The sequence below is a fragment of the Condylura cristata genome, unplaced genomic scaffold (assembly GCF_000260355.1).
Source record: "Condylura cristata isolate star-nosed mole 26May11 unplaced genomic scaffold, ConCri1.0 scaffold00005, whole genome shotgun sequence".
NCBI lineage: Eukaryota > Metazoa > Chordata > Mammalia > Eulipotyphla > Talpidae > Condylura > Condylura cristata.
The window spans coordinates 26,645,380-26,658,045 of record NW_004567106.1 but is presented as its reverse complement, the minus strand read 5'-3'; the positions used below and the strand labels follow the sequence as shown (position 1 = coordinate 26,658,045).

Genomic DNA, 12,666 nt, shown 5'->3' with positions numbered 1-12,666 from the left:
ATATTTAGTTAAGGTCCAAAAATTTGCAAGGAGGGGAGACAGTATTTCCAGATTAACCTAGTTAGCCTGAAGAACTACATCCTTTCATATCTTTCCACCAGAGTCCATGGTATTTACTACACAAACACCCTATGCAGTGTCAGGTCCTGTCACATTTATCAAGAACAAGACTGGCTTATAAACATGGGCTATTCATGTTTTCAATTACAAACGAAAAGCACAGGGAGGAAGAGAAAAACAAAGCCTTGGGTTTTAAAAATAGCTCATTGTTAAATTCCAGGTCAAAGTGTCAATGACTTAAGTTTGAGATCTTTCCAAGACAGTACCAGGTATTGGAGCAGATTCCAGTTTCTTTAGGAAAAAAAAAATCAGTTATTCAATCGCTTTTTAGTGTCATGATTTTTTTTTTTTTAATTTGTGCATACAGAACTGGAGTACAGGCTAGAGGCATAGGGGCAGTGAGAGGATTCACCAGAGACAGAGTGGGGAGCAGAACAGGCAGATTGACGAAGTACACTGCTGAGGGGAGCAGCAGGTGGGTCAGGAGAGGTCTGCAGCGCCATGTGGATCACCTCCCAGGCAGGAGGGGATCGAACTCATGCACAAGTGGCTTTAGCTTTTTAGTGCTGTGCTTTAACCCACTGCGCCATCAGGGAGGGCCTATGATGATTTTTTTTTATCCACTAGGGAAAATGTGCCACCGACACCTCTATCTTCACAAAGGAATTGATGTCCACTTTGGGGAACAAGTCAGAGATGGTCATGACAATATGGAACAAAATCTAAGATTTACAAAATGAGACAATAAATAAAAATGGCAAAATGAAAAGAAGAAAATTGAAAGTCTATGTGTCTGCAGCTTCAGAACTGAAGAGCTATTTTAAAACACGACAGAAAGTTGAGATGGTATGGGGGAAAACCAGGTGTAGACCAGAGATACAGGGGTAAAAAAAAAAAACTGATCATCAGGGCCCCTCCATAATGGTGCAGCAGGTTTAAACACACCACTGCAAACAGCACAGCAAGCAAGCTGCAGCCGCTTCAGTGTGGGTTCTATCCCTGGCCCTGGAGGTAACTCACATGGCAAGCAGCCCTCTCCTGTCTCCTCGCTGCTCCCCACTGTCTGTGGTGGTCCTCTCAATGCCCCTGCGCCTCTGGCCTGTACCCCAGTTCTTTATGCATACATTTTTAAAAAATAAAGAAATTAATGACACGGACCTTCCCTGGTGGAACAACAGGTTAAAGCGCAGCAGTATGAAGCTAGTTAGTTGCAGCTGCTTCAGCACAGGTTTGATCCCTGGCCCCCCAAGGTGACCCACATGGCACAGTGGATCTCTCCTGTCTTGCCTGCTGCTCCCCTCAACAATGTACTTTGCCAGTCAGCCTGTTCTGCTCCTCACTGTCTCTGGTGCATCTTCTCACCATCTATGCACCTGTGGCCTGCACCTCAGTTCTGTATGCATAAATAAATAATAAATCTTAAAAAAGTAATTAGTGACAATTTCTTTGTTCTACATCATTTGGCTTATGGGAAGTTTTGGAGGACTTCTATTTTTTGGATAGCAAGGAAAACCTGTATCAAAATTTCACTTTAATGGAGCAGTTTTCCCTTAAGCATTACATGTTAACTAATTTTTATCTCCTCACAAGCAAACATCGGAGGAAACATTCTAGCTGAGAATCTAAGATATATATTCTTATGTCATATAATTTACACACATGAAGGCATTTCAATGAATCCATGTGGGTATTTCCATTTCTACTATAGAGGTAATCAGATTTAAAAAGAAAAAGTCTAACACAAAAAGGAATATAAAACTATTTATTGACCACTGTTCACCAGTATTTACAATAAAGTAAACAATATACAGTTGAGTAACATTCTGATTACTACGAAGTTACTGTTTTTCCTGGCTTTTGTTGAACCAGTAACCAAAATACTGAGAAGATTCGAGTCTACATATAAGGAATGAATTGGGGTAAAGAAGAAACACGCAGGTCGAGTTTAGGTTACAAAAATTTGTTCACCCATTTATTCCGGCAGGCCCTAAATTGGCAACATTGCTTACCACTCATTAGGTTTCCACAAATCATGGCCTTTTTCAGTCAATATACCACAGGGATTTCAACTTCTTGTAAAGGAATGGTTCACTAAAAGAAACCTTTAAATGTCCAGTTAACTAAGCCTTACTTGCCTAATTATAACACATCAGGATTTATCTAACTTTCTCATTTTGGGTGGGAAAGTTGTTGGTAGAGGTTCTGCAAATAAAATGCAATTCTACAATTGCATATATAAAAGACAGTGTCTGATATGGCTACTATTAAATTGTCCAATTTAAATTACTTATATTTAAGTTGTTCAATTATAAAATAATCTATTTATTTGGAAGGCAAATCTTCAGGAAAATTTTCAATTGAACTGAAAGTGATTTCGTCCTTAGGTTGCTCAAAATTGATGGCATCACAAAAAGTGGGCTTATCCATGGTCACAAAATGCTGTTTGTTTGGTGAAAGTTACAGGGGAAAAAAAAAGAGAAAACTGTTGTTTATATATGTATTTTATGTATATACAAACACACACAAAAACAAATGAACAAAAACCCCCAGCATGGTCCTTAGGCATTTGAGTTACACAAATTCGGACTGAGTAATGACTATGGCGATTTCCCCCGATATTAAGAAAAGCTTTTCTCTAATGCAGGGGAAATAACATACCATGGTAGCAAATGTTCTTTTTTGATAAAGGAAGCAACTACAGAAAGCTCTTATTTGTTCAAAGGAACCAGTGCTATAGATGCAAAAAAAAAAACAAAAACAAAAAACTCCGAACAACTCTCCCAATACTACTTCAAAATGAACATATCAAACTTGATTTTCATTAGAATGTAGTTATTTCTTCATACTAATAAATCAAAAAACCAAGACCCAGATTTTATATATATATATAAATATATATAAAAAGCAATGCATACAATTATTGAGCTTCATCTTCTGGACACGAATGCCAAGTTAGTCTCTCTTCATAAAAAGCAATTACAATTTGAGGACACTTCATGTTTGCCTCTTTTGCCAGCACCAAGTCTGCTTCATCTGAATCTTTCCTGTTGCACGAGAAAAAAATAACCAGTTAAAAGTCTAAACTGCTTTTGTCAACTTAGAGCTGTTAACTTAAGAACTCATAATTCAATTAAAAGGTAGGCAAGTGCTTCAGGAGGACTATGTGTTCCCCAAAAAGTCCATTTTCTGAAAGAGGCCAATTGGCCAATCTCAAGTTTTAAAGTATTATCAGCAAAATTAACTAGAATCATCTTTCAGCAGGCTGTTACTCTATATAACAGATTTAGAAAATCTTTCCTAGGTAAAGCTTCACAAATTAAAAATACACAAACACGTCCATCCTGCACCATCTGTATACTTACCATTTCATAAGAAACATTAATTCTCCGCTGCTGTCTGTGGCACCAATTATTCGTTCAGGATCAAGACCTCTGGCAAAACCTCTTGGTTTGTCAGCCTATTAAAAAGAAACTAAACGATTATAAGGCCATTTCCCACACAGCAAACTAAGACTGTTAATTTCTAGTGTGTTTTCATGATACTTACCTTTGAAGTAAAAAAATTTCAAAAAAAAAAAAAAAAAAAAAGCCATAGTTCAAAGTTTCCAGGCTAGTACACAAGCAAATCTGGGTGATAGCACCCTGTTCCCATACCTTTTTATGTTGATGTTACATAAACACTAGCTACTAGAATGAAATTTAACAAAAAAAAAAAAAAAAAAAAAAAAATTTCAATAGTAAAACAACCAGAAAGGAAGAGCCCACGGTTAGTACTAAAATATACGGTAATTTCCATTAACCTTACAAATAAAATAACCCCCCCAAAACTGTATGCCTAACGTGCAACACAGAATACCTAAAATTTCCAAAAAATGTCCTGGGTCACTTAAAGACAGCAAAGGCAGAACTGTGTAGATGCAAAAGATCTTAATCCTTCTATTTCTAGAGAATAATAATTCTAAATTATTTCAAATCACTTTTATTAGTATAAATTGTGTATTCTTAAAATACAAAAATGATAAATAGCAAAACAGTAGAAACTTTAAGGCTAGTATTATAATAATTTGTATAGGAGTCTTATTAAACACTTGCTTATCAATCTAGTGGTTCTTAAAGTGTGGTTTGAGGAACTTGGGGATCCCTTAAGCTTTTAGGAGTATCTGTTATCTGTAAGAGTCCCTCTTTTCATAGGTATCTGACTTTAGCTTATTTCCAAGTAACACAACTGTCTTCTATCAGGTCAGATATTGATAAGACTTGAAAAAATGTAAAATGCCACTATTCCCACTTATTTTTCATGAAGCTATAAATATGCCAAAGTTCTGTCATTCTCAATTGAATACAAAAATATCTGAGAAATTTCTATTTTGTTTTCTACCACAGTATTTATAGCTAACAATTCATATAAAAAAAATTTGGGATCTGCAATAATTTTCTAGAATGTAAAGGGGTTTTGAGAGCAAAAAAACTGAGAATTATTGAGATTGACAAACCTTTTTCCCTTTCAGACTTTTAAAAAAAGATTTAGTTTACTTATTTATGCATACAAGACCTGGGGTGTAGGCAGAGGTATGAAGGTGAAAGGATTCACCAGAGACAATGGGAAGCAGAAATACACTGGAACAGCAGGCAGACAACAGAGGTCTGCTATGCCATGTGGGTCACCTCCCTGGCCGGTGGCTGGCCAGTCTGATAGGACTGCTGCTGATATGGAGGTCCCCTGCTGCTTTCAGTCTTTTATCAACACCCCAGGCTGCAAGCAGGAACCAGGCTGCCAGGGTTACAATAATGGCTCTAACCTTTACAAGCTGTTGTGACTTTGGGCAGGTTAACCATTTTGTGGTTCAGGTTTATTAGCTATAAAATAGGAATAATTGGCCCTCCCTGGTGGCGCAGTGGGTTAAAGCACAGCACTGAGAATCTAAAGCCTCTTCCGCATGAGTTCGATTCCCACCCGCCCTGGAGGTGACCACATGGTATGGCAGACCTCTCCTGACCAGCCCACTGCTCCCCTCAGCAGCGTGCTTCTTCGATCTGCCTGCTCTGTTCCCCACTCTGTCTCTGGTGAAGCCTCTCACACCGCCCTTGAGCCTCTGGCCTGTACCCCAGTTCTGTATGCACAAATAAATCTTTAAAAATAAAATAAAATAGGAATAATTATACTACGTGTCTCATAGATATTGCATAGTAAATGGAATGCAAATTAAATTATTTAGAACACTGCTTGGTACACTGTAAAGGTTCTAATAGGTTACATTTTTACTAAAGGTACTTTTGCTGAGGTTATGGTTGGCTTTTATTTTATGTGTATTGATCCTTAGCATTGTTACTTTTCTGCTTTGACTGTTAAAACAGAATCAAATTTGTAGTTTAAGGACTACATCTCATCTGTACAATGGGAATAACATCCATAATCTTAAAGCACTGTCATGATGATTTAACTTAAGCAAGATTTAAAATACTTGGTTTAAAGTTCCAATGATGAAATTTCAGATCCAAAGTTCCAATCAACAAATCTGTATTTTATGTTTAGCTCTCAAACCTAGAGACCAATTCAATTTTCTAAATTGCCATGACAGGCCATTAGGCAGGACAAACACAATCTACTCTCAAGTTGAGGGTAGAGGTAAGGAGTAATGTGATCTGCCCAAAGTCACAATAAAAAACACAAGTGTGGGCCCTCCCTGGTGGCGCAGCGGGTTAAAGCACAGCACTGAGAATCTAAAGCCGCTTCCGCATGAGTTCGATTCCCGCCTGCCCCGGAGGTGACCACATGGTGTGGCAGGCCTCTCCTGACCCACCCTCTGCTCCCCTCAGCAGTGTACTTCTTCGATCTGCCTGTTCTGTTCCCCACTCTGTCTCTGGTGAAGCCTCTCACCGCCCCTGAGCCTCTGGCCTGTACCCCAGTTCTGTATGCACAAATAAATAAATCTTTAAAAAAAAAGAAAAAAACAAACAAACAAAAAAAAAAAACACAAGTGCACTGAGTGAAACAAGTATCTAAAGTCATGTCATAGCTTTTATTAGTGAACACTATATACCTCAAAATCAAAGTATTGCTTGGCAAATACTTTAGCATTACAAAGATTATATGCCAATGCCAAAGTACTTTCTAGCGGTTCAATGCCATTAGTGGTCTATAATCAGAGTATGCTGTGTGGATTGCTTCCCCTGTATGGTAAGGGATTTCAATGATAAAATCTTAGAGCAATTTGTCAGTCTTAGATTCAGTCTTAGATCACATGCTATGGTCTGATCAGAGATCAAACCCATGAAAATTGCCAAAGATGACGCTACCACACATTTTAAGTGGTATAAGCACTTGCTACATAAGGCTAAACCATTCCTATCATTTTTATCGGAAACATTAAGCATTTTTAGGGAAAAAAAAAATTTTTTTTTTAATAACCAACAATAAGTCACCAACCTGACACATAAAGTCAGTCTGTTGGGCAATGTTTTATACTTACAGCATCTCTTTTCTTCTTTGATTTGCTATCATCAGATTCACTGTCAGATAAAGACTTTCTTTTTGTACCATCCTTTTCTTTCCCAGCCTTTTGAGAATTAAGAAATGCTTCAATCAACTCTGGACAATCTAAATTTTCTTCAGGTTCCCAAGTGTTGTCAGCACTGTGTTCAATTAAAAAAAAAAAAAAGTTCATTCAATTCAATGTGGTTCATCAAAATAGTTGAAATATCTAAAGACAAAGCCCTCTATATTGCAAATGCTACTTCTTTCCTATTCACACTTTTTTTTTTTTTAAAGGTTTATTTATTTGTGCATACAGAACTGGGGTACAGGCCAGAGGCTCAGGGGCTGTGAGAGGCTTCACCAGAGACAGAGCGGGGAACAGAACAGGCAGATCGAAGAAGTACACTGCTGAGGGGAGCAGAGGGTGGGTCAGGAGAGGTCTGCCACGCCATGTGGTCACCTCCGGGGCAGGTCGGGAATTGAACTCATGCGGAAGCGGCTTTAGATTCTCAGTGCTGTGCTTTAACCCGCTGCGCCACCAGGGAAGGCCCTCCTATTCACACTTTTTAAAAAATATTTTTTACTTATTTATACATACTGATTTATTTTTATTTATACAGAACTGGGGCATAGAGCAAAGGTACAGGGGGACGAGAGGATTCACCAGAGACAGAATGGGAAGCAGAACAGGCAAATCGACTGAAGTACACTGCTAAGGGAGCAGCAGGTGAAACAGGAGTGGTCTGCTGTGCCACCTCCCTGGCTGCCAAAGTGGCCTGTGAAATAGCCTACGGCCCTGTCTTTAACTCACCTGCCACCAGGGAGGCCCCACATTCCTTTTACATCTCCTTTCACATCCCTTGCCAAATAGACAACTATGTTATCTCTATGTTAAATGAACATGACTGGCAAGATTATTTAGAACAGGTTTTTTTCCCAATTACTTTAAGTAATAGAGAAATACTGGAAGGCTAACTATTTGACTATCATACTCTCGCCATCTCCATCATGCTCAGAAAATTGTCTTTTATGATCCATTTGTGGACCACACCTAAATAATAGCAAAGAATCTTACTGTTTTTATGATGCTAGATAAACGAACCCACTCTTTAGCCAAAAAAAAAAAAGAGTACACATTAGCAAAAGTGTGAGATTATAACTTTTACATGCAAATTATTCCCAAAACAATGAACTTTTTCCTAAGAGCAAGAAATATGAGAAACCTGGAAGTTTAAAAATACCAAGACTTCTTTCTTACTCTGTAAATCCTTTCCACTTCAGGAAATATTCCACCTTTCCATTCACTACACGTCGGTCCAATACTTTTTCCACCACAAATTCTTCAGGCTCTGCCTCTTCAACTTTTTTACTCTTTCCATTCTGTTTCTTTCCCATTTTTTGCTAAAGCAAAAACAGAAGAGATTAAAAAACAAACAACAAAAAAAAAACCTTGATTTGTGTTGTACATTTTAAAAAGCTAAATGACTTCCATTATTGTTGCATTTGTTCTAAGTGTTCTAACACTTAGAAATTTTACTTCTCTATCCATAAGGTAAACACCTGAAAAGAAGGTCAAAGTAATAAAAAAAAAATACTTAATTCTGTTGCTTTAACTCAAACCTATCACCCTTCACTGAAATAACACAATAAAAAACAATACTGGGAAAATCTTGTTCTTTTTCATGTCTTATTTCTATGTAGTCTAACAGTACCAAATTCTCTCATTTTAACTACAACACAACAACAAATTTTTAAAGGGTTATTAGAGGCTAAAGATAATAAGCAGCAGCAATAGGTCTTATTAAATGAACCATAGAGTCATTAAAACTATAGCCCTAGAACACTAAGACACCCTTTTTCTCAGTTTAAATATCATTTTGCAGGCAAGTACAAAATGAAAGCATGGCTCAGAATTCTGGTAAGAATCACAGAGTCAACCACTGAGATCAGGACTAGGTTATTAGCAAGCTCACTTTACTTTTGAAGTCTGTAGATGCTATGGACTGCTTGAAACAAATCTATAATGCTGTCACTTAAAAGGGATTAAATGCTGATTGTTTTTTTAGTGTCTAAATGTGAGAAAAATCTGTCTTATGAGTTCAAAAAAGTTAAATAGTTTAACCAATGATATTCACTTAAAGCAAGTTTTCTCTCCCTACCCCCCAAACCACATCAATTGATAGACGACGGAGACACGCTAATAACTCAATCAGATTTTCTTAGGATAGAAAAACAGGTATTTTAAAAAAACTGAAATGGTTACAAGGGAAGAAAATATAAAATATTTTATCTATTTTAAAATTAGTTCATTAAAAAAAAAAAGCTTTATGCATATAAGAGCTGGAGTACAGGCCAGAGGGGTACAGTACAGGGGGTGAGAGGACTCAACAGAGACTGAAGGGGGAGCAGAACAGGCAGACTGACTGAAATACACTGCTGAGGGGAGCAGTGGGTGAGACAGGAGAGGTCTGCCACACGATGTGGGTCACCTCTCTGGTGAGGGCTTGAACTTGTTCTGCAGTGGCTGTGGATAGCTTCACAGTGCTGTGCTTTAACCCCTTGCGCCACACCAAGGAGGCCCTAAAATCATTCCATCTTAAAGCAGTGCTATTAAAATATTTAAATGCTTAGTTGCAAAGTTTTGATTTAATAGTAGTTTGTAAACAGAAAAAAGTTAACACCAAAGTCTAAAGATTGCAAAGAACATTTTAAAAAAATATGTAGGCATTTAAATGTATATACAACATATCTAAGAAATAACAATCCTTTGGAATTTAAAAGAATGCCGCAACCACCTGATTTTGTTGGAAACCATCTCGGCCTTACATTTTCAATTGTCACTGGCAGGCAGGTATTACATTCAAATGGTTTTCTGCTTCTGTACAGTAGGTAGTGAGAGGGACAAGAAAAATTGAAGCAGACAAGAGCAAATTTTATTACAGATCTGAAATGAATAGAAAACACCTAATGCCAAACAAAGAGGTTAACAGAAATAGAGAATGACTAAACACAAAAAAATGAAAAGGATAAATATTAATATAAAATATGGCAGGCAAAAATACTTTATTTACTATGACATTCGCAAGTTAGTTATTAAGTTTTAACTGCTCACTGCTTTTTTAAGAAATAAAAAATTGGCTTAAGTCAAATTTTTCGACCAGAGCAGGAGCACATTTTGTAGCCCCCACACACTGTATTACTGGGGTAGGGGGAGAACCACCCAGTTTCTCACTTAATTATGACACATACCATTACTGTTTCATTACTATGAAAAGTGAAATTAAAAACACTTAAAATCCTGGGCTCTCCCTGGTGGTGTGGTGGGTTAAAGGGCAGCACTATAAGATATCTGCAACCACTGCAGTTATTTATGAGTTCAATTCCCTGGCCAGGGAGCTGACTTGCATGGTGTGGCAGATCTCTCTTGTCTCACCTACTGCTCCCCTCAGCAAGCAGCGATTCAGAAGATATGCCTATTCTGTTCCCCACTGTCTGGTGAATCTGCTTACCCCCTGCCCTCCCCACCCCCACCCAGCGCCTCTGGCCTGTACCCCAGTTCTTGTATGCAGACATAACAAAATGTTAAACACACACACACACACACTCTTAAAATCTGCAGGTAATCCTTTACAAAAGGGAAAAAAAATCATTAAGTTACAGACACTATAATACTATGCGCAAAAGCAATTTAATTTTTGTTTTATGCATTTCATTCTCAAAGCCTCATAACAGCTACTTCTTTTCCCACTGAATACTGGAAGGATACAGTTAATAGTAAAGTCTATTCAATTGTTTACACATTATGGAATTTGAAAGATAACTCAATTTTCTGGGGTATTTGGATCTTTTCCACAGATGGCTATGTTGGGAATCTTTGATGGTTAAGTACTTATGTCCCAGATTTACCAGACAGGTTTTCTATTTCATTTCATTGTTCTTGAGGATATTTCTCTTAAATGTACAACTCTAATGATAGCACAAATCAGCATTCCTTTTGGTGTGAAATCCTAAGATATAAAGTGCCAAGCCAAATGGTTTGCTTTCTTTCCATGTTAACATTCACCTTCATACATCTATGATTATAAATTTAGTATGTTTCAGTGGGAATCATAGCTTTGAATTTCATGACTTTACCATAGATATTCCATCTTTTTTTTAAACCTGTACTTTGATATAGCTGAATACACATCTTTTTACACATTTGTAGATCTTTTACTAAAACCTAAAATAGCAAGTGTGTAAGACTAGAGAGAAATGTGATTGTTCAAAAAATTCAGATCATCTCTTCATGGACATGTCTGTGACTGTATATGGAAAAAACATCAACACCACAATGACAAATTTAAGGCACTTCCATATTTTAGAATAAGCAAATTTGATGTGACAAAATCCACCAAAAGTATTTTGGAATAATCAATGACTTTTATGGCAAAGTTACCAAATATCTGTTCTTTAAACCGGATTTAAGTGAAAATACTTACTTCTCTGAATTTAGTAGAGGTAACTTAGAGAAGAGTATGCCAAACAAGGGTTTTACTGTTTTGTCTACAGTTTTCCATTTTACACAAGTTTGTGTAAAATACTTGGCAAGGCATCCTTCCAAGGATATCTTTAAATAAGACACTGATGTCAAATGTCTTAAAGTAATATTTTGCTTTTGCCACAATTCTTTCCCATGAGTATCAAAGGACTGGGAAATATGGATGTAAATTTTTCAACCACAAAGATGCAAAGTTGTATTTTTTGGGAAAAAATGTGAGTTAGATCCTTACATACTTCAGATTTTTGTTAACTTACCAATGTAGTTTTATTGGATGCCATTTTTATTGCAGACTTGAAGAGCTATTACTAGAAAAATGCATGACAGTTAAGAGGAAGTTTGCATGACACAAGATAACTAAACTCAAGTTTAAATTTGATACCAACCCCCACCTTCACAGAACATAGTAATAAGGGATAAAATTTCATGAGAGCAGGCTTAAGGTTCCTCTTGACTTTGTGATATTATGTCACGTTATCTGTGCTCTAACATTGTTCTGGGTCCAGAAAACCTTACTAGGTAAGGACACTGATATCTGAACACAGCTTTCACTAGGTAAGGACACTGATATCTGAACACAGCTTTCAAAGGCGAAATATAGCAGACATTTTCCAACCCCAATACCCTTACATCATATTAAGCATTTTTTAAAAATCGGCCAAACCTTTGGGTTCACAGTTACCCAAACAATCACAATGGTAAACTACCGTAGATTTTTCCTTCGGACCTCTTAACAGTCCAAAGAGTCTTCTATAAAATCCCAACTTGCTTTCTTCTTAGAAACCCTCCCTTTCCAGTCAGTAACTAAAAATCTCACCGAGATGCTTCAGCCCCATCTCATGCCACTTTTAAAAGCAAATCACCTCCTCTGCGCACACATCCTAAAGCCCCAGGCCCAGCGGGAATTAAATAGGCCTAAGCGCCCGCCCCCCCCCCACCACCCGGGAGCGCGGGCCTCGTGGTCAGCGCATCCGCGGGGAGAGACAAAGGCCGCGGCGCCGGGGCTCAAGGGCACTGCGCCACGGGGCCCGCGCCTCCCCCGACCCGGCCTGGTCTACGTAACGGAGCGCCCGCTGCAGCCTCGGACAGTCGCCGCGCGCGCCGCCCCGCTTCGCGGATACGGGAGAATTGCACCGCCCTCCCCGGAGGCCCGAGTGGCCGACCGAGCCCGGCGTGCAAGGGGGGAAGGCCCCTCATCTCGAGCGCAGGTGGGGGAGGGGAGGACAAGCGCTTTGTCTAGAAATAAGGCAGCTGTCGCCACAGCTCGCCACCCTCTAGAGGACAATCTCGTCTCCCCAATTACAGGCGGCTGTCCAGCGCCAGGCCCGACTCCGGGCCCAGGCTCGCTCCTCCAGAGCTTCCCGCCAGCTCCCGTTCGGGGTCCGGCGGGAAGCCGTTAACTGGGGTGCTGGGGGGTCCCTGGGACGCAGGTGGTATCCTAAGCACCACCACCGAGTGAGAGCTAGAGAGAAAGAAAGACACCGACTTCACCGCCTCCGAGCTGCTCCGGGTCGCGGGTCTTCGGCGTCTCCGGCCCTGCGCGCCTCAAGCTCGAGCCACATCCGAGGGGGAGGGGGCTGGGGAGCCGCGCG

The 12,666-nt window shown here is 39.0% G+C and overlaps 1 protein-coding gene across 2 annotated transcripts; it reads right to left on the bottom strand.

Moving 5' to 3' along the window:
• Window positions 1-1,808: 1,808 nt before the first annotated feature.
• On the bottom strand, window positions 1,809-12,660 carry CBX3 (chromobox homolog 3). 2 transcript variants are annotated; one of them, XM_004676790.2, is made up of 7 exons: window positions 12,561-12,660; window positions 11,332-11,382; window positions 7,793-7,935; window positions 6,530-6,692; window positions 3,423-3,517; window positions 2,976-3,104; window positions 1,809-2,499 (listed from the first exon to the last, which is right to left on the bottom strand). In XM_004676790.2, exons 2-6 carry the CDS (start codon window positions 11,353-11,355, stop codon window positions 2,978-2,980), a joined length of 552 nt encoding a protein of 183 aa, XP_004676847.1. In that variant the 5' UTR covers window positions 11,356-11,382; window positions 12,561-12,660; the 3' UTR covers window positions 1,809-2,499; window positions 2,976-2,977. The 2 variants fall into 2 exon arrangements, with proteins under 2 accessions (XP_004676847.1, XP_012576536.1); XM_012721082.1 differs by having other exon boundaries at window positions 1,809-3,104.
• Window positions 12,661-12,666: the final 6 nt, after the last annotated feature.